This window comes from Ixodes scapularis, unplaced genomic scaffold, assembly GCF_016920785.2.
Source record: "Ixodes scapularis isolate PalLabHiFi unplaced genomic scaffold, ASM1692078v2 PGA_scaffold44__24_contigs__length_19508400, whole genome shotgun sequence".
NCBI classification, from domain to species: domain Eukaryota; kingdom Metazoa; phylum Arthropoda; class Arachnida; order Ixodida; family Ixodidae; genus Ixodes; species Ixodes scapularis.
In genome coordinates this window covers 14,565,226-14,588,302 of record NW_024609873.1, presented here as the reverse complement: position 1 = coordinate 14,588,302, position 23,077 = coordinate 14,565,226, and the positions used below count along the sequence as shown (strand labels likewise).

Below are 23,077 nucleotides of genomic sequence, written 5' to 3'. Positions count from 1 at the left end.
CTACCGAAAATACTTTTCTCTGATAACGCGCCAAATCTTGCTTCAAATAAAATAAACAAGTTTTTTAAGAAAAAAATAACCTGCATCAGGCATCACATTAGTGCACCATACCATCCTGCAACTAACGGGCAAGCACAACAGATGGTGTGCGAAACGAAAAAAAAGCCCTTTTGAAGCTTACGGAAGAAGCAGTTAAGTGAAGAATCGCCAGGTTCTTGTTCCAGCAGCACGCGACGGTCTCATATTACGCGGAAAAAACACCCGCCGATGCAATATTCGGCGCACGAAGAGCCACACCCCTCGATCGCATGATACTATGGCCTACGAACGAAGATCGAGACTCCAAGATCGGGAGTAATGGCATTTTATTCGGTCGGACAACTCGTCTAAGTGAGGAATTTCAGCGGAAGCCGGGCCTTCCATGTAAAACTTGAGTAGAAAAAGCTCTATGTTGGTTGACCAGAAGGTGTCATCCCTCTGAATACGTTGGATATCAATGCTCTTTAGTGTAAATATAACTAAATCACAAAACTCTCTTTGTGTATTGTGTAACTGCCCTTGTATTTGATAGGACATGTTAAGGGGGTGATTAGGACCATTCACACCAGGCTCCTTTTTCTTATTTTTCGCCTCATACTCCTTTGCGGTTTAAGTATGCTTCAAGAATCTTCTGGAGCGGGGACACTTTACGTCAACGAGGCCATTTGTTCCGAGTAGTCAATCAGGGAATGCTGCTAGGAATCCGTCCCTCATATTAACGAATAAGCCGCACTTCTGCATAGTGAAGTTTTCCTGTTCCACGTACAGTTGTAAAGCAGCATCCTCATTGATTCTACCATATACTGTTCCGGGTGAAGAAAGTTTTTGGCTATACGATACTTGAAACAAGTCTGGCACTGTACGTTGTGGTTCGACACCCACTAATGTCGTCGTCCTTATAGTGCCTCCTCATTGAATCATTACCTCGAGCCCCCCCCCCTCCCCCCTCATATTGCTCTTCATCAACAGTAAGTACAATAGGCTACCGCCATATTACAATGCAAGAATTGAAAAATTGAGTCGTTCAGTCCTTCAACAAATTTATTATTTATATAATGTTATTACGTTACATTACCTCGAGACGATCGACGTCCATCGTCGATCTTCAAATACTTATACCTGTATATAAATTAGACGCACAAGGGTCCGTGGCCGAGTGCATGGTCTAGCGCACACCAGCTCGGAGCACTTGGAGCGAAAGCTCGCGCTGCAGAACCCACCCCGCCCCTGCCCGTTTCGATTTGGAAGAGCATCGTACCGCCGTGCGGTCGCGTATCCCTACTGCGTGGTGCACGTTAAGACCCCAGGTTTGCGGTTGTACCGCACTGGCTAAATTGCTCATCCACAGCTGAGGCACCGGACGCCCACTAAGGCAGACTAACTTCCGGCTCTATAAGCATACCCACAACAATTTGCACTTAGACGCATAATAACAAAGAACACAGCGTGCCGCCTCTTTTCTTTGGATGCCTTTTTTAAACCAGCGAAAGCTCGCGCGTTCTCTCTTTTGAGACGGTTAGAACGGTCGCACATAAAACCCGCGTTTCTCCTACCCGGCCGCTTCCTCCTCTCATTATGTGTAGTTGGTTATAACTAAATAAGCTGTAATAATGGTGTAATATTCATATTTACTTTCAGTTTCAGTCAGGGAAAAGGAGTTTCGCGGGAACTAGAGCCAATAAATGATCTGCGCTTAGAGTATCGGCACTCTCTTCCCCGACAGTGTTCTGAACGCCGCCATTTTGGTGCTTGTGCAGAGCAGGCGCAACTGCCGATTGTCATGATTCAAAAGTGCGACGTCCTCAGCATTAGATTCGGTGTTAGGAAGCTTATGTAATGTTGCTTTGCTTTGTCACAAACTGTTAAAAGTGGAGGACGGAAAAGCGTCTCTTGTGACTTCAGATAAAGCTTCAAGTAACTTACAAACACAATTTTAAACCACAATATGACCAAGTGCCGCTACTCTGAAGCGTAGCTTATTTAATGACACTATTCATGCTCTTGTTCAAGAAGCTTGTAATACCTGGAAAGGCCATGACGTAAGCCCCGTGGATTCCATAAGCCACTGCCTTTTGACACCTGCCTCTTCCTCATTGTTCCCGCTTGTTCCAGTAAATTAGCTACGGTTCAGAGTAACGACACTTGGCCATATTGTGGCTTAAAATCATGGTTGCCAGTTATCTGAAGCTTTATCTAAAATCACAGGAAACGCTTTTCCGTCCCCCACAAATGTTTAAACAACCCGCGACAGAGCATTGCAATATTGCATCAGCTTCCTAGCACCGCATCTAATGATGAGGAAGTCGTACTTTTGGATCATGACGATCGGCAGTTGCGTTTGCTCTGAACAAGACCCAAAATGGCGGCGCCCAAAACAATTTCGGGGAACGGGGTGCCGATACTTTAAAGCTCATTTAGTGACTCTAGGCGGGAAGTGAACTCGGGTGTATTTTTTCCTCTTCGTCTTTATTGTTTATTGATTTCAATCATATCGAATAATGAACACATTATATCACGCTACGCTTGTGTAATTATTTGTCTTAGATTTATTAACCTGACCCAGTACTTCAACCATTCAGTTATCGATAGTAAATCTTCCAATAGATTTTTAAATGTGAAGGTAAAAAGACACGGAGATTGATAATGATACAGACGCCAACGCCGTCCTCGGAAATTTTTTGAACATTAGAAATCAGCAGTTTGTCTGCCATCCGCCAGGTAGCGCAATAAAACACCCAAACAGTTTTTAATTATTTTTAAAATTAGCTAAGCTGTACACCTTTTCAAAAACCAAAGCAAAATAACTGGGAAGATTTAATACATCGCAATGTATATATATTCCAAACAATAAATGTTATTAGATGCCAATAAATCTGTTTGATGTCCAAAAAATGAAAGCCGCTTACAACTCCCTGTAACGCCGAATTAGAGCGCAGCTCTTGAGGAGGAGGAGGGAAGGGCACTGGGGGGGGGTTAAACTAACCAGGGGGGGTCACGTTACCTTGGGGGTCACGTGACCCCCAATGCCCATGATGTCATCACTGACGTCATTGATGACGTCATCAGTGACGATGACGATGCGGGTACCGATGACGTCATTAGTGACGTCACTGATGACTTCACCAGTGATGATGACGATGACGATGCGAATGTCGGTGACGTCATCAGTGACGTCGCTGATGACGTCATCAGTGATGATGACGATGACGATGCGGATGCCGGTGACGACATCAGTGATGATGACGATGACGATGTGGATGCCGGTGACGTCATCAGTGATGATGACGATGACGATGTGGATGCCGGTGACGTCATCAGTGATGATGACGATGACGATGTGGATGCCGGTGACGTCATCAGTGATGATGACGATGACGATGCGGATGCCGGTGACGTCATCAGTGATGATGACGATGACGATGTGGATGCCGGTGACGTCATCAGTGATGATGACGATGACGATGTGGATGCCGGTGACGTCATCAGTGATGATGACGATGACGATGCGGATGCCGGTGACGTCATCAGTGATGACGATGACGATGTGGATGCCGGTGACGTCATCAGTGATGATGACGATGACGATGTGGATGCCGGTGACGTCATCAGTGATGATGACGATGACGATGTGGATGCCGGTGACGTCATCAGTGACGATGACGTCATCGGGGGGTCACGCGACATCGGCGGGGGTCACGTGACCTCGAGGAGGGGGCCACGTGACCTCAGGGGAGTCACGTGACTTCGGGGGGTCACGTGACCCCCCACGAGGTCACGTGACCTTGGTGGGGGGCTCGCGCGGTGCATTATGGGACATTTCCCATGATGCACCACGCGGTTACGCCGACGCCGACGGCGACGGCGACGGCGACGGCGACGCCGACGGCGACGCCGCTCAAGCCGGAAACGGGCCCCTAAGAGCTGCGCTCTAAAAAGTGGAAGCCGTTTACAAATCCCTGTAACGCCGAATTGGAGCGCAGCTCTTGAGGAGGAGGAGTGAAGGGTACTGAGGGGAGGGTAGACCCCTCCTCCTCCCCTCATTCTTTAATATGCTCCGGGGGGGCGGTCACGTGACCTCGGGGGGGGGGGTGTCACGTGACTTCGGGGAGGGGGGTCACGTGACCTCGGGAGGTCACGTGACCTGGTGGTCACGTGGGGGTCACCTTGGGGTCACGTGACCTTGAGATGACCTTGGGAGGGGTCACGTGACCTTGGGGTCACGTGAGCTTGGGGAGGAGACCACGTGACCTCGGGGGTCACGTGACCTCAGAGGGGTCACGTGACTTGGGGGTCACGTGACCTTCAAAGGGTCACGTGGGGTCACGTGACCTTGAGATGACCTTGGGAGGGGTCACGTGACCTCGAGGGGTCACGTGACCTTGGGAGTCACGTGGGGTCACGTGACCTTGAGATGACCTTGGGAGGGGTCACGTGACCTGGAGGGGTCACGTGACCTTGGGGGTCACGTGACCTTGGGATGACCTTGGTTACGCCGACGGCGACGGCGACGGCGACGGCGACGCCGCTCAAGCCGGGAACGGGCCCCTAAGAGCTGCGCTCTAAAAAGATATGCGTCAAAAACAGGTAAGTTTGAAGGGCCCCTGGAGCGTTATTACTTTTTAAATAAAAAAAAAGCCATCGTCCACCTCTTGGGCAACCATTGTAGCTCTAAATGTTATAAAAGATTTTATCATAGTTTAATTATTTCCTCAGCGGCATTTGAAGTACCATGACTCAAAACTAAAAAAATGCTACGTTTGACATTAAATATCTAAACAAAAAAATTTTACACAACATAAAATTTTTTTCTGCATATTACCAATTATGCGCACTACATCTGTAGCTAATTTCATTGTCCTAGCGTTTGTCCTTAAAAACATATTTGTGCTGAAAAATGTCAGTTTTAGGGCAATATTTAGATGGATGAAAAAAACAAAATAGTGCAAATACCAAAAAGGTGTATCGTTACATTCTGCTCCGACATCCTCTTAACAAAACTGCTATATTGGAACCGTGCTATCTTTAATGGATCGTTCATAAAACATGAACTAGCGGAGCAAGTGAGGGTCCGCGCCATCATATTCGCAGCGCTATAAATGCGCATGAACAGTAAAAACCAACACACACCTAATATCAAATGAAAGAGGATTGCATTGCCTTTCGAATGACATCAATCCCACAAAACAGTATTTAAAAGGAGGTGAGTAATGACCTGCCAAAAAGTACCTAAACTGCCACATTCAGTGGGACCGTGGCCTTGAAGAGGACATTCAGGGGCACTATCCAGCCGCCTTCATGCCATCGTCGTCGCTGTTTCCAAAACAATCCAGATGAACAACGAAGAACGAACCACGCCCGGAGCTTCACACCTGGCAGCACCCTACTAATACAAAACAAATGGAAACTAAAAAAAAAAAAGCCACTCGAGAAAGCTGAAAATGCTTAAGAGAGAGAGAGAGAGGAAAGAAAGAAGAAAAAGTGTTTGCTTGTACGTCACTCGACCGGCGCGTTGAAAGTGGCGACCTTCTCCCGTCCTTGGAGCTCTTCGGTGTCCTTGTGTCGTGTGTAGTGGGAGCGGGGAAAGAGATTATCTTCTGCGCGCACTGCCCGCTCCCCCCAATCCCCTACCCCGCATTCTTTGCTTCTTGTTCACGCGGCGGGTTTGGCGTTGGTTGGGCAGATGGGGTTTGTCGGGAAAATGGGAAGTGTCTTTGTTTGGAAAGAACCTGTTTTTAGTAAGTTGAAAGTCGAAATACAGCCTTCGTCGGAGGCCGGTCGCATTGTGTCGTCTCCGATCATGGCGGGATCCGGTTTGGATTCGCGGTACTGAAGCACTGCACTTCATCTGTTCTGAAGTCAGAAGTCAAGGGAACTCGATTAAGGCATGTCGAAATGCTTGTGTTTATGGTGTATTTATTAACTGAGGCTTCAGAAAGTGTTTTATTTTGAGCGCGTTCTCTAGCTTGCAAAGCGCGCGCCATGCTCTATTCTTTTTGGCACCATTGTTGCTGATTTTGTTATGCAGCACAGATACCTCATATTCAATCGTATCGAGAGAAATGCCAGTTCTACCTACGGCTTATTTTTTTTTTGTGTGTGTTTCGCAGACCCTGGCAGGATCGCTTGACCATAAACGCCTCTCCACACATGCAGCGGAGCGCTACAGGCATAGCGCTGACCTTGCGCTAAGCGCGTGCTGACGGGATCGGTCACCAGCTTTGTATCGCACCGACAAAACTCTTGCTCATGGCAGACGACAAGTAGCCCATCACACGTGAGCAACGCTACATCAGCGCTTCGCTGCGTGTGACAACAGGCATTAATATTTATTCGATTGTACAGTAGACTTTCGCGTTGATGGCGGGAGATCGTGCCGTCACTTTGAAGCATAGTTTGAGCACGCACGCGCTGGGTCTGTATTTTGCAGCGAACGGCCTACTAAAATCTAATATTTCGCTGGTCTGCTGACAACAAATCGCATGTTGGATGTGAACCATTGTATCACTTATGCAGCCTATTTGTTAATTTATTATGCATGCGTTATAACTCATATCTCATATATTTGTCAAGCGATTGGGTATTTACGCTGCCCTGTTACTAATACTCAAAATTCCTCGAGAACATACAAGAAGCTGCCGGTGCCCCAATAAACGGTGCTGGGACCACGACCGGCTTGGACAGACGTCCCAGTGTCCAAGCCATCGTCGACGCAAGTGCACTCTTCGGAATTTGGCCTTATTGTGGATTCTACCGCCCAGGAACTTCGACTTCAGTCATCCTTGAATGCGATGTGTATCTACGAGGCAATAAAGCTACGTCCAACCTGAACTCCACAATTTCGTTTCGGAGATTTGTGGCTCGGGAACAAATGTAAAGGATAAACTTTAGTCCCACAAGCCTAAATCCAAGGGCGCAATGTTTAGACCCGGGGGTCCAAGTGCAAGGGCCTTACTGCTATTCCTCGGGGTTCATTTGAAACGGTGTAACAGTTAGTCCCAGGGGTCAAAGCGCGAGGGTCTAACAGTTCGTCTTCGAGGTTCAATTGGAACGGTGTAACAGTTGGACCCAAAGGACCAAGTGTAAGGGCCTAACAGCTAGTCCTCGAGGTGTAACTGAAAGGGTGTAACAGTTAGTCTCAACGGTGCAGGTGCGAGGGACTAACGGATGGGCGCAACAGTTGCTCCCCTAGGGGACTAATGGTGGTGGCAGCGCATTTGGTCCCCCGAGGGACAAACTCGCGCTCCCTTTTTTCTTAAGGTGTAGAGCGACAGAGCAAAAGTAGGGCCTTGTTCCGCTTTATGTTTGGGCAGTGGGAAAGCGTGGACAAGGACGTGTTGCCTGTTTATATACACTAACATGCTGTTTACAAACAAGCCCTCGTTTGCCCACACCATCTGTGGGTAGAGCTTGCGCGGGAAGTTTAATTTAGATTAGTTTTGTTTAGTTCCAAATTTAGTTTATTTAGAAGTGTTCTTGAAGCACAGAGGAGGCAATGTAATTATTGCCAGAAGCACTATATGCTTTCTAGATGCAGCGACGACCTAGGTGCGTGTAATGAGCTTGTTAAACCTGTGTTGATTCAAACGGCCTGAGCGAAGAACAAACGTGTTCAGGGCACTTTAACTCGGCAATCGTGATGTCGACGGGCTCGTCAAAGAGAGCATTACATGTCGTTTGTTAGTTCAGTTGTCGGCTGGTTGAACGTATAGGTATATCATTTGATTAGTAACAGAATGGTATGTTTTCACGTGTGTGAAGGTAAACATTATTCTCGTTAATGACCACAACTTCTATGTGTACACTGCGCAACGCCATTAACGTGAACTTGTCTTTGGCGCTTTTTTGCAACTGACTTCCAATAGGTACTTGCGGGCATCAATATTTTCCACTTAAGTTAGCAGCGCAACTGAGGAATTTCTACCGTTATAGCAGTCTGATGACATTCCTTCAATACTAAAAGAAAAGCACAGAGAAAACCATAGATGGCTCGATTGCGCTACGACTGTCGCTGACTACACAATACGCATAAACGAAAATAATTGAAAGAGTTGTGCTATGTGTATAAGAAAGCTCGAGGAATTAAAAAAATTAAAAACACACCGATGTTCATCATTTTGAAGTCGCGCTTTATTTGCCACGTGAAAGCAGCTCTTAAAGGTAGGGTTCCGCTTGAACGATCTTCGTAGAAGAAACGAGATCTACGATCATATTTTGATCCTATAAACGGTCCTGCCGAAAGATGAACGCCTAAAAGCCCGCCAGCACAAACCCGTGGGAAGAACCTGGTTTGTATTCCCAGATTACGCAGCAGCTGAATTCGGTAATAAACCTCAATAAGAATATAGGAGCAAATCAAAAGTATGGTTTCAGCGTCCACCTCTGCCTCACACAGTTTGTGAAAATACGCACACAATGGTACCAGTTATGTTGCTTGGATGGCCGCAAGTACCGCTGCACATGTTGTGTCCTGCTATTATTGCTGCAAGGTAAATGTCCCAAAACATCCCTTTTTATTTTCTGTTTGTTTCTCGTTGACTTTCGCTCACTGTAGGTACACTTATTTTCTGCTGAATGCGCTGAAAAGGTGCACACAGGCACACACCAACAAACACACGCGCGCACGCACGCCCACATACATGCACGCACACTTGCGTACACACTATACCTTTATCAACAAACAGCCGCCCAGACACTCGACAACATGTAGTGGATGAATAATATTAATAATATTGAATAAAACAAGACGCAACGGCACTTGTGAAAATTTTAACCGCTTTAAACATAGTTTTTGGAATATCAAGCGCGCCCGCCATCAACTTCAGCTCACTCTACCAAACCAGGCGAACAAAGGCCCTATCGACACGCTCGGAATTGTGGCGGAACAAAGAATGCGACTAGTTTCATTTGAGTACATTCTTTCTAGCGAGAACAATAAACCCGCTCCTAATATTTTTGACCGCACATCTCGGTCGCACGTCCGGTGCCCCCGAGAGCTGCTGGTGTTGCTCTTGCGGTGGGCTTGCGGACGTCGAGAAAACAATGCGGTAGTTGTACCTACCCAAAGAAATCACATATAAAACCTTGAGAGAATGCGAGACCGTGCTGCTCATTTGTCCTGAACTGTTATGCTAGGGTCGGTGATGTCATAAATGCACTATTCATCGTTTCACTTTAACTTCGGACGCAGCCGACACTAGGTGCTGATAGGAAGAAACACACGGCGCCAAAAGCGCACCACCAAAATAATAATATTTTCATTCACCATGTACAGGTAATGTGGGATCCGGACATTTCGGTGCAGGACGTTTCGGTGCGGACTTTTTGGTGCACGGACGTTTCGGTGCACGGACTTTTCGGTGCATGGACTTTTCGATGAACGGACTTTTCGGTGCACTGACCTTTCGGTGCAGGAAGCAAGCATAACATCTGTGGCCAGACCCAATATTTTAACTTGAAACATCGGTTATTCACAAAACAAGTGCAATCAAATTTAGAATGATACGTTACGAGCAACGCCTCTGAGAAATCGAAGAGCATGGTTGCGGTCATACTCTCTAGCGAGTGTCTGCAGGCGCTCCGAAACCTTCACATACTCTGTTGCCGGCTTGAATCACTGCCCCATCTCAAGTTTCGTGAGCCGGTGAAGCTGCATGCAGTCCTCTCTTTGTAGTACCTCCAGGAACCTCCAAAGGGACAGGTGCGAGCACTGCACATGAGCCTGGAAACCCCTGTGCCATGCTTCCACCGAGTTGGTGGTTTTGGAGTCGCACTAGAGCACGGTGTCATGGTGATTCTAGAGTTCCACTGGAAACTGTCTCTCTCGCCTTTCCTCAGCCGTTGTACGTCCTATGAAGGTATCTTCAAAGTAATCCATCACTGGTTGCAGAGCAGAGTGTACGCTGGACGCCAGTTCGGTGAAGATATCCTCCACATCACTCCGGGGTACCATGGAAAGAGCAGGTATCATGCGGGCCTCCAAGTTGATTTGAGGATCACGGGCATATAGTTATTGCAGTTCTTCAGATTGAACCTTGCGATAAACGCACTGCGATAGATGAAAGAAGCTCCCACGCACGTCGGGTGTTGGCAAGACGGTCTTGAAAGCGTTAATGGCTGCAAGTTCGTAGTCCACTATTATAATGCTTGGCTCGCAGACCCCTCCACACTCGCCAATAAGGACGCTCAGAGCTCACGTGTACGTACGGCAGTTTTTGCGGGTTAGCAGCATATAAGCCGCGGGCAGAGCAGATCCGCTAACTTCACAATGTAGGCTGTAGACTTGAAAGAATAGTTCTGGTGCAACCTTCACTGTACCGTCGGCAAACCAATTCTTGGATGCTTGAAGAACTGCAATCATCTGCGCACTGCAGAAAATAAGGAAGCGGTCCTGATCTTGCACACCGGAGTCGAAATCAAGAAACCTCGAGCCGTCTTTCTTCGACGCGTAGTCAGCTGGAATGGCAACGTCTTCTAACCTCAGGGGTAGGGGTATGGGCCTTTGCTCCCTTGCACGAACTCTTCTGCACGTAAAAACAGTTAGGATATTGTTGGCATCACGGTTCAATACAGTGACACAAAGCAGTGACACATGTGAATAAGAAATGCGTGCAATATGCGATTTTAAACACTACGAGGGGCTACGCCCTGAACACCTCTAGACTGTGAAATAAACATAGCAAACGACTAAAGAAGTAAGAGGGGGACAAGACTGCTGATATTCGTGAACTGTAGCGTGCGCCCTGTTATTTATTCTGTTTTTATGCGGAGCGCCATGCATTTAAGCGCCCTGCCCTGTTCCCCTCTTATTTTCCTAGCAGTTTGCACTTTTTTTATTTTTGTTTGACAGTCTAGATGTTTAACCGACTAGCCCATCAGAGGTACGCGTTTAAACACTTTTTTTAACTGTAAAAATAACGAAAGTATAGTAAGTATTTTCCCACAGCCATTTTCCATACCTCTTCTAAACTTTGTCCTCCCAACCTATATTATTAAGCTCTATATTTGCAAACTGTGTAGCAATTATAGTAGTTTATAAATGCTTACCTCAATTTTCTCTCGATGGCATCTTGAGGTGGCAGGTAGCTACACGCTTCCGGCGTCATCTCGGTGATGAGGCATCCGACAACGGCTTGGTTGCATTCTTCCGTTGTTTTGGCTCTCTCCTTCATCGGGGAGTAAGCCAACTTGGCTAGTTGTTCCATTTGGCAGGTTGCATGAGTATGTTCGTTGATGAGCTGCACGACTTCCCCATCAATGGTATGTGCTCTTGCCTTGCATTCGAGCTTCCTGCTGCGTGTCCAATATGTCTGCGAGGAATAAAAGGTGAATTAAATCGAAGTCGTTTAGAGCTTGACCATTAAGGACTGTCCACACTGCCCCATTTTCTTACGTTAAGTTACGTTATAAAATATTACGTTGAAGTCACCGGGACTTCAGTGCTTCATATTAAGTGAGGCTACCAGTTCAAGGGAAAAGCATGACACGCGACATTGACGCCCCGCCCCGGGAAGGGGGCTTCAGATTATTTTTCAAACCATATTGAAAAATAATCTCGATATTTGTGATCCTGGAGGACAGATGAAGGTGATTTAGGTGTTTTCCCTCAAATACAAAACCGCTTCAGTTTTCTTTAATAATAATTAACTATGAGTCATATCCCATTATAGTTATATTATTTTATTCCATATACGATTCGGTCACAAAATACGCTGAAAATAAGCTAAACAAATTGATTCACTTTGCAGTCTTTTTTTTTGCAAATTTGAAAACGTATCGCTATTTTGTGCTTTAGGCAAACAGCACTCACCTTCTCTTTGAAGCAGTGCTCCTTGTCGTATTCGAACCCTTCGTGCAGAAGTTTGGACCCCTCCACGTTTACTTCGCAAGTAGACCGTCATCTTAAAGCTACCACCTCGACTCAACCAACATCAAATGAAAAAGGACGATGACATGCAGATGCCGCGCTTTTATCCTCGTTTTTGGACCGTAGTTAGCGCTGTACAAGCGTTCCCGGGGCACCAGTAGGTTTTGCTTCTAATCGGATGTTGTAGATAACAAAGTCTGTGGTTTGGGGTTGGTTTGAGGTTCTTGGAAGGGAACAAAAGATTCTGTTCCGAGTGTACTTTTCGTTTATGGCTTTAGTGCTATTTCTAAAGGTTTTTGTGAAGGCTACTTTTTCTAAGCGGACCTTGTAGATAACAAAGTGTGTAGTTTGGGGGTGGTATGAGGTACTTAGAAGTGAACAAAAGATTTGTGCTTATCATACTGTTTCTGTAACTGCATAATGTTCGGAAAAACAAACGAGGTAGCTGTGTTCGACACGTCACTGTTTTCGTACCTTATCTTCACGGCTTTAATTTCAAACCACTCTATATTACACTAGTCTCGGGTAGTTTAGGAAAATGATCCTCATTGTCCTTTGTTTGTCCCCGTTGCCCTTCTTTTTTGTTTCCTAGTTTCATTCTTAGAAGAGTTTTGCCCTTTTGTGTCCCCTAGCGTAAGGGTTCAGAGTTGCTAATGGCTTGAAAGGATTTTGACCAATTCACTGTTGGTGCCTTGAAAAAGGTGTGCACGCTTCGTTTAGGTGTTATAAAGATATGTTTCAGAAAAGACCGTGCACCGAAAAGTCCTTGCACCGAAATGTCCGTGCACCAAAAAGTCCGCACCGAAAAGTCCTACAACTAAAAGTCCTACACCGAAATGTCCTAGACCCAGGTAATGTGAGGGCTGGAAAAAAAATTTTAAAGGAGCTTGGCTTGCTTCCCTCCCCTATATCCCCCCCCCCCCCTTCTTCTATAGGCACTCAGCAATGGTGGACAAACCACGACGTTCGTCATGTTTCTGTACGTGCAAATGGTAGGCTTTGTGAATTTTGCTTTTGGTGCTGTTTGATTGATGACATCAGCTCATAGCGTCCCGAATTAAGGGAAAACGAAAAATAGGATAAAATCATAGAAACAAATCGTACGGGTGCAGACGAGCTGGTGAATATTAACCATGGAATTAACCTGAGACTGGGGTAGAGAAGAAACATCAAAACATAGAAGGGACAGAAAATAGACAAGACGACGTCTCAAACTCAGCTAACGCATTTATTTAGTCCACCTCCTGATATAGTCTCGATCTCAAGGTCATCTCCACCAACACAAAAAGACGAAGTTATACAAATCAAGCGCCACAGCCTCCATCACAGAATGCAATAACGTTGACAACGTTTACAGGTCGACGCGGTAAGGCAACATCCATCCACCCTCAAACTTGAACAAAAGGAACTATTCCCCTACTATTCTATACACAGTTCATACTTTCGAATCATAACACGCCCTCTCTACAAAAAAAAAAAGACTGAAACGATAGTTGGGCCAAAACACGTTGAGACCCACACAAAGCAAAAAGCAAAAAAAAAGGGTTTTACAGGTTTTTGGAAAATCACAAGCACTTAAAACAACCTAATTTACAGATAAAAAAATGATATCTTTAGAAAGCTTTTTGAATTGCTTCCAAACTGTAGTGAAGCCTGACTTATGGAGTTGCCTGGAGCCTTTATCCGCACGGTCTCCCTTACTACTGTCCTTACATCGTTCCTCTCTTTGTGTATTATTTCCGTCTCCAACCAGAGCGCCGTGCAGTTGTTACATTCATGAATATGTTTTGCTATTTCGGAGTTTTGTGCATTGTTCTTTTCATTTCTTTTATGTTCGTTTAATCTGTCATTTATGCAGCGTGACGTCTGTCCTACATACTTAAATCCACACTTTAATGGTATCTCATACACAAAACCAGTCTAGCAACATACTGATTTTTCCCGATGACCCTTTTTGCACTCGCTTTCAGATTAAGTGAACTGACGCCATTTCAAACAGGTGTTTGAAATGGCCTCTAGCTTCGAACCAAGGAGGCCCCGACTGGGAAGGCGCAGCGGCGAACAAGCCCGTGAACGCCAGGTCAGCCCAACTCTGGTCGCAGTGCACTCTTCGCGATGTGGTTGCCGGTAATCGAGGCATGCGATGCTATGTTATTATGCGGATTAAACAGTATTCCAAGCATAGCAGTAGGACTAATACCTTAAACAGCTCACGAAAAGCAGGAATTGGCCAGCTGGGCTGAATATCACTTTGGCGAATACTCTTGCGTTAGAATACTGGCAGCGAAAATCAAAAGCCGCAGTATTGTCGGTGAACCTTTCACTTCTCCTTCAATCGAGCCCAAAACATTGCATTCGTTCGCTCCGTTAGTTATGCCTCTACGCCGAATATTTGGGGAGTTTTCGTTGATTATCTGTTTTTCTCTAGTCCTTTCTACGCATTGGAGATGCCGTGATTGCGCAAGGGCTCTTTTAGCATTATATGCAGTGTCCTGTATCATTGTAACGCGTTCCTAAGAAAGCACGGGACGGCATAAATAATGAAAGAAAGTACCCCATTATTTGGATACCCTGTCATAAGGAGCGGCATCACGTATGTACTCATTTCTTAAAACAAGGAAGTAACCAATCCAAGTTTCTCCCCACAATTCAGTATTGGTTGTAAGATGAATCCCGTAGCTTCCTGGTATTAAACCATCGCTCTACAGTTTATTACTTTGCTCATTCACTTAGTTCAGCATAGACCCCTTCGTTCCTTGTTTACCAGATGATTTCTTAATCGCCAACTTCCCATACGCACCACTCTCATCTAGAACGCGAGGGATCCCCGATAGTGCACTTTCAATAAACACGATGCAAGATAGATTCGGTTAACAACGACCAATATGAATTACGGTACACCGTCCATTTGTCACATGCGCACTCGTCACAGGACGATTGGTCACAGGACGATTCGTCACACAGAAACAATCGCCAAAGGATGACTCGTCACGCGGCCAACCGGTCCTACAATAGTTCGTCTCCCCAAAATGTATTGTTCAATTTGGTTCGGGCGGACAACGTGCCTCACCTCATATCTTAGTATGTCTTTGGCTTCTGAAAGGCGAAGAATTTGTACCAAACGTTTTAGCTTCTGGCTCGGTCCCGAGCGTTGAATTTTGATTCGGCCTGACAAAGTGGGTCACCTCTTCTCTTAGCACGTCTTTCGCTTCTCAAGGTCGAAGAATTTGTAGCAGACGTTTTAACTTCTGTGTCCGTCCCAAACGGTGAATGGGGAGGCCATATAAAAGCGACTATTTTCGAACTTGGGCTACATTCAAAAGGATGGAGGTGATCGCCACAGAGAGAGAGGTAGAGCCATGATGCTGCAGAAAGAATTCCGATACTTATTGGTTTTCTCGAAGAAGTGTATGCAAGGCAAAGTAAAAACTTATTTCGCTGCCAGTCGGGTTATTGCTCGTTCAAGCCAGCAACTTAGGTCAACCTGCTGAAGAGTCGTAATATGATGAAAGGAAAAGCGGATGAGTATCTTTAGTTTTTCTAACTATTGGTTTATGTCACATTGGGAAGTCGTGAAACTCCTTATCAGGGACTGTGGGCGGTTGTTGAGATTTACAGTTTACTATCGTCCCCTGCCCGATCGATGTGACCAGTTGCCCGCATGACGAGTCATCCTGTGACGAATGTTCCTGTGTGACGAATCGTCCTGTGACGAGTGCGCATGTGACGAATCGTCCTCATCCCATGAATTACTTCGCGCTACAAAACCTATTTAACTAACAAAGTGTCAATGTCAAATTTCCCTCCTCGGCCCCCCATTCTTCAAAATACACAACTAGTGGAGGATCGGAACAGAAACAATTAGGTTGGGTCACTGACCCCAATTTGGAGTCGACTCATTGGTACCTACATCGCCGTACCGCTGTGTTTTCTTTGGACCAAAGCGGGCTGCCAGGAATCTGGGACACGAGGCATCTGTGCAAGAAATTGAGTTTGAGCCCGAGCGGCTGTAATGACAAGCCTAACTGCCGGCCGCCGGGTGACAAGACCGGCATTCCGATGCAGGGTACATCTCCCTCCTGTCCGAGAGCTAAGTGGCTGAGTTTGGCGGGGGAAGGGACGGGAGACCGGGGACGGGGTGGGGGGAGGGGGGGAATGAGGTAATGAGTTTATCAAAGGAGCGCTCATCTCGCTAGGTTGGACTTGAAAGGGAGGACTAGGAACGGAACAATGTGAACAGAACGGAACACACTAATTCAATATAATTCGATGGGTTTACACATGTACTCATCAAAGTAGGCGAACTAATATAAGCTGTAGAAGGAGGTGGAACTGCAGTAATAGGTACTAATATTGGTATGTTTTGTGATTTTTAGTTATGTGTGCAATAAAAATGCAGAGGCTCCTGTCGCGTCCCACACACAGGCCATCATTGGCTTATGTGGGCTTTATATTGTATTATTTTCAAACAAAGCAAATAAAGATGGTTTTTGTATTGTATTGTATTGTATCTTGAAATCACAGCCATTGCATCAACTGTCTCTGGACAGCAGGAAACTGGACTTACGCTGGCCGCCTTTTGCCGAACTACTTGTGTCAACCGCAGTTTTTCGAAGAGCCAGTAGCGAGCTTGGTTTATGTCACTACATTTATATTTACAATATTTACAAATGGTTGTTAGTTGCAGTGCAGAAGCCGGCCATCGTAGAACGTCCTAGCACCACGTCACCCCGAATCTCGGTCCCTCGTGGCACCCGTCACGAATCGCGTGGCGCCGAAACACACCGCTCTCGCTGTCGTTCCTGTTGTACTTCTAGCTCGGGGGCTACAGGTGCCCCCCCCCCCCCTTGGACAAGTGGCTGTGGCCACTTGAGTGAAGTTTCTTTGGTGCTCTGGGGGTATTGGTGCGTTATCCTGATGCTTGGACGTTGGTGAATCGAAGGGGGGAAAAGAAAGCCGGTTTGAGTCTGTCGATTGTTACGGTTTCGCGTTTACCTCGAAGAAACAGGGTATAGTATTTTGGTGATTTTTCCAGGACAGGAAATGGTCCATCGCACAGGTTTTGCAGAGTCTTCCGCGGTGCGTCCTTTCTGATGAAAACGTGTGTAGCCTCAGTCAGTGCAGGATGTTGGAAAACCTTAGGTTGCGTTTCTTGGCGTGAAGGAACTGGGCGAAACATTCACATTGCTTGCCTTAACTTGTGGGCGTAGGATGCGGGATCCACGCTATATGGTGTGATAGGCGGCTCGATCATGTCCGCAGGCAGGCGTAGCGGAGTACCGTAGACGAGATCAGCCAGCGTGCTCCCTAGGTCAGGTTTGAGCGTTGAACGCAACCCAAGCAGCACAATGGGCAAGTTGTCGACCCAAGCATCGGGAGACGACTGCGTGCGAAGTGCTGATTTTAGCTGCCTATGAAGGCGTTCCACGAGACCGTTTGCTGCAGGATGGTAAGCTGTTGTGCGCGTACGGGAGCAGCCGAGAAGGGATGTGAGTTGACGAAATAGAGCGGACTCAAATCGCCACCCTCTATCGGTCGTCACCGTGAAAGGTACTCCGAAACGGTTTACCCAGGTAAATAGAAAAGCTCTGGCGGCCATCTCGGCCGTTATGTTCTCGAGTGGGCACTCTAAAAAAAAAAGGTGTCGATTTAACTCTTTTTGGAGTGTAACTGGCTTGTCACAGAATCCACTCTTTTAAAGAGTAACTATAACTCTTCGGAGGCAAGTGTATGTTTAACTCTTCCATACAAGTGTTCATTTAACTCTTCTATAGAGAGTCACGCCAATACCTTTGAGAGAGTCAGGGCTACTCTTTTGATTTGTAAGTGTAAGTGTTACCTTCACTCCTTTGTGTAGAGTAACTATAACTCCATGACAAGTGTTGCCTAAACTCTTTGATGAGAGTAAATTTCACTTTTTTGTGTAGAGTGACTATAACTCTATCAGAAGTGTTGCCGAAACTCCTTGTTGACGAGTGAAGGATACTCTCCAGGAAGGGTTACCTTCATTCCTTCGTGTAGGGTAACTACAACTCTATTACAATGTTGCCTGAACTCTGTATTCAAGAGTTACGCGTACTCGCCAGGAAGAGTTACCCTCACTCCATCGTGTAGAGTAGCCACAACTCTATTAGAAGTGTTGCCTAAACTCTGTATGCAAGAGTTAAACATGTTCTCCGCGAAGAGTTGAATCCACTCTGTGGAGAGTAATGACAACTCCATTAGAAGTGTTGCCTGAACTCTATATTTAAGAGTTAAGCACGCTCTCCAGGAAGGGTAGCTTTAACCTTATTGTGGAGTAAATACAACTCCATTTGAATTGTACCTTGAGTCCGTATTAAAGAGTTAACTCTGCTCTCTACCAAGAGTTAATGTCACATAGCAGCACACTTGAGCAGTTTGTATGACCCCTCCTTAGATAGTACTTAACTCTTTAATACAGAGTTTAGGCAACACTTGAATGGGACTGTAATTACTCTACAGAAATAATTGTGTACAGTAAGTACAGACCCATCTGATGTGTTCCCTAAACTCTGTATAAAAGAATTAGCACCCTCTTCAGGAAACCCTAAAATCTAAAAGCAGCTATGTACATGTTCACAAGGAGATGGGTGCAAAGGAAATGTGGAACTGCAGCTGAAAAATGACAAAATATAAAGCATGAGCCTGCACAGAGGCTATAAGTTCTCATAAAAAGTCACCACTGAAATAAAACAGTAGAATAGATTTTAATAAACCAAAATTTTAATTTCAGCACATGGCAAAAAAGGCAAAACCAACACACAAATTTCCTCTGGCTAACAGTTTTTTTTTTAACTTCGTGATCAAGTCTAAAGCCAAGACGGACTTTATTTGTACTTCAAACTAATGAAGTGCCCAATCACTGCGAGTGACTGGCTTGCTTTTTGACGGTAAGAAATGTCGTCGACTCCGTGCGATGCAAGAACGAGCGCTGCACCAGCCCGTCACCTCAAAGGAGGGGTCCTCCAACACCACAGTTATGGCACTTGAGTCCTCTTCGTCAATTCTCGTCACCGGATAGGTCGATCGGCCGTGTCCCTCCTCCTGTGAAGAATGAATGCTTAAATTCAGAGTCAGCAATATTAAAAGAGAGTAAACAGCTCGCGAAGTGCTTTTAGTTAATACCAGTGCACTCATTTGCGAGACAATAGACCATTTTCCAAAAACCCAGGAGCCATTCATAGGATGCGCTCCAATAATTGGCTGGGGCTCGCTTTCTTGCCGATTGAATAAGAGTCCCAACCGAACACTAAGGCAGCACTGATTGCTAGCTCGCTCAGCCGCAAAAATCCAAAACCGTTCGTATCCCCTGCTATGAACACCTAAGAGAAAGATAAACCACACCCCTCGCTCTCTCTCTAATTGTTTCCTTTGTATGCAATAGCAGTCATAAGAGGTTGCATTCATTTGTGGTATCCTCAAGTTTGCACCCCATCAGAAAAAGGGGGCAAGGAGAGAAGGCAGTTCCCCTCCCCCTTCTCCCTGACTTTTGGAACAATTATAACAGGCAATATGGGAGTGAGGGACAGAGTTTAGCTTCCTTGCACATCACTCCTCCACCTTCCAAACAGTAGCAAATCAGCTGGCCTCTGCCCATAGCGGTGCAAGACATAGCTTTATTATATAGACACTAGACTGAGGGGTAGGACAAATGCAATTTCTTAACATCTGCATTTGTCCAAGTGGCATACAATATGTTAGGAACATTTTTATAGATAAATTAGTGTAAACAACGTATTGCGTTTAAGTGCGGACTGCCATATATTATAGTTCATTTCACAACTTTAGAAAGGAAGCTAACGAATGCAAGTAACATCTAAGTTTGGGGAGACCAATCATTAAATATTGTAACTACAGCTCTACAAGGGGATAATTCGCCATAAAGTACCATTGAACCTTAATAAAGAAAAAGTTGTACCTACTAAAATTCACGAATTCTAAACAAAACAAAACAAGAAGAAAAAGAAATTTAAAAGTAGGCCATACCAAGAACATACAAATTAAGATTGGCGAGTATTAAAATAACTGATAAATATGCTACATGTCAAAACAGAACATGCACCGCGGCGAGCTTAAGTTCTACCACAACCGACACTACTAGAAAGTCAGCGAGCTGCTCATGTGTGCCAATTCATCGTGCTGCTGCGCAATAGATGTGGGCTCTATGTTTTTTATTGCATGCGGATGAACTGGTTGCACCACTCTGAATGCAGGGGCAGGCACATGCATTGAAAGGTCGAATTTGGAGCTCTTTTTTTTTCCACATAGTAGAAAGGTTAATCTATAAATTGCTTAGTCCTACTCTGGCAGCATCACAGCGTCTCTCAATCCTTCATCTAAACTTAAAACATGTTTATTGCAATCTCGACATTTAAGTTCACACCTATATTTCTACGTTGATTTGAAAGAAAAAAAGAAACAGTTTTAAGGAATTGCGGTGTTTGCGGCGCAGAAATACGTAGTTATAAATGTACGCATATTGGGGGGGGGGGGAGGGGGGGGGCCCTCTATATTATTTACAAGTTATAAATCAAATCGCTGGCCTCCCCTTCAGCTCACCAGTGTCAAATGTACTTTTAAATTATCAGTCCAATAAATACCCTGTTATACAAACAAAATATGACAGTTCAACGGAACATGATGCTTCAATCAATAAATCACTCACGTAAAAAAAAAAAAAAAAAAAAAAAAAAACTTGTCAAGTAAAGACGATTACTGGCAAATACGCTCGCATAGCGCAGTGACATAGCTGACACTCCACAACCACCCGACTAGCTGAATCTTGGCAAAGAAGGACTACTCAACGCCCCGTGCAATTCGGCTTTGGACATACTGGGAGGACTTTACTACAGCACACATCTACCTTCAAGAAGACAGCCATATTTTAACAGAAAAAAATGAACTAAATGACTTCAAACACGAAAATACCCAATCAGAACGCCTCTCACAGACTATTGGAATAAAAAGCATTTACAAATAACGCTGCACCGGACCTTTCAGGCCGATCGCTGTGGACTACACGCGGGATTCGTCGGAGACTCCCGGCCCAGAGTTAGACACGGGTCAAACGGATCGGATCATGACAAAACGTACATTACGTAGCAAGAACACATGTCCCCGATGATCAAGAAGAAGGAGAGGATCCTCTCATTGTCACTCACGTGCAAAAGAAAGTGGTCCGTCGTGTCTTCGGTTCGTCGAAGCTGGTGGTGACATGTATGGCCACAACAAAGGAAGATCACAGGTGTGTAGGCGCTGCCGAGAGAATATCCAAGGTCTTGACATTCCGCATGTTGAAGATCGCTCTTGGCAATAAACCATCGTTCTTATCGGTTCCAGTTGGGGAAGCGTGGATAAAAGAGATGCCGAGCCGGTTCACCCGATAAAAAAAATATAAAAAATAAACGTCCGCTAAGCAATCAAATGAACCTAAACAACTTAAAGGGGTCATGAAACGCTTTTCCAACTTTTTCCTCTTTAGCTTTCCTCCTCAACTCATAAATCGCGCATTCCACCAAACAGTTAAAGAAGACGAAAAGGGGGTGTCCCCTCTTGCTCGCACTCTCGTTTGCGTAATCCCGGACACATCCATTCTCCCCCTAGAAGATTAGCCCGTCGCTCAAAATTCAGACAAAAGTTGCTTTCCCCACCCCGTTCATTCCGAAGCTGACAGTGCTGTTGAAGCTACGTGCTCGTTGGGCCAGCCACACTTGCTACGTGAGCGTGGCAAATGTGGCTGCAGAGAATGATGTCAGGTGATGAAAGGGAGGCGGCTGATTGGTCCGGCAAGCGCGTAGCTTCCACCACAATGTCAGCATAGGGGTGAAGGGAATAAGTGAGGTCCGGTTGCGTGTGACGTCAGTTTGGACCCGATGACACGCTTTTGGGACCGCGGATGTATCACAGTGAAAAGGCAGAGAGGTTGCGAAGGGGAGGAGGTACGAAATAGTCCGCTCTGTTTTCAAATTTTCGCTCTGAAAGTCAGGCTTTTGACTTTCTACCTTTTTTCTTTTGGTCCAGTGAACGATGTGCTATTAGAAAAATCCCAATCTAAAATGATTTATCCAAACCCAAAAATCGTTTCATGGGCCCTTTAAGAAACTGACACCACGGTGTCCTGATATGAGCATGTTCATCTTGCCATTCTTGAAAAGAGCTATCTCTGCCGGAAGAAAAACTCCATAAATTGCGAAGCGCCTCTGCCCCTTTCCAGTTCGCGGATGCGCGTGTTGGACATTGAGGGGACCGTCCCCACCGTCGTCCAGTCCCTACCTTATCGTTAGGCCTTGGTTCACGCGACTCCACTTTCTGTGAGTGTGTGTGTGCGCGCTTCGCGGGCTGGACTCCGTCACTCCTAAGCTGAGAGTGAAGAGGAAGCTAAGGTGTTCGGTGAGCTAATCGTACATTTGGCTTTAATCACATGATCACGCTCCCTCCCGTAACCACGCGCAGAGAGCGGAACACGCGATAACTGGCATGGCGGGCTGAAGGAGGAGGGCTCCCTCGACGGTCCTCCGACACCTGACAGTGTCGGAGGACCGTCGAGGGAGCCCTCCTCCTTCAAGGACGCGGACGCCGAGTCCCCTAGGCTCACAAGAGATTTGGAGGGATTAGTGATGGTGGGTGGGGAAAACGGGAGGGAAATTATTTTCTCAGCACCTTCTCTCGCCCTTTTCGAGGGAGAGATAGAGCACTTGCGCCAGGCCGAGGGACCTTCGTAAGCAACCCGTTTCGAGGCCATCGGCGCGCCCCTCCACTACGCTCTTCCCTCTCTCGAATTCGTCGGTTTGTCTCAGCTGGTATTTGCTTTCCGGGTAACCAAAAAAACAATATAGTAGAGTTTGCTTACACATGATAACTCTAGAACAAGGGGACAAAAAGGAATTGAAAGACACGAAGCACTGAACTCAGCTTGAAGCCTCGTCAAAAAAAAAGAAAAAAAGATAATGATAAATCAAATGTCTCCTAACGAAAAGAAAAGGGGTGATATAAATTGCAAGAAGATTGTCGGCCACTTGGCGTTCCCTCAGAGCACCAGTGAAGCTAACTAGCTTATGCCTCCAAATAAACAAAACAGGAGAGCATGCGCTCAAAGAGACATGCACACAAACATGAAGAATGCGCCACATCGGTAGTCTAAAATATCAACGACAT

The 23,077-nt window shown here is 45.9% G+C and overlaps 1 protein-coding gene and 1 pseudogene across 1 annotated transcript; both read right to left on the bottom strand.

Moving 5' to 3' along the window:
* Positions 1-9,529: 9,529 nt before the first annotated feature.
* Positions 9,530-10,006, bottom strand: LOC120845279 (annotated as a pseudogene).
* Positions 10,007-16,811: 6,805 nt separating this feature from the next.
* Positions 16,812-17,252, bottom strand: LOC120845269 (the record flags this gene model as incomplete). The annotated part of the gene is made up of 2 exons (XM_042293101.1): positions 16,812-16,958; positions 17,169-17,252. Coding segments are annotated over 2 exons (231 nt in total), but the record flags the coding sequence as incomplete, so codon positions are not given.
* Positions 17,253-23,077: the final 5,825 nt, after the last annotated feature.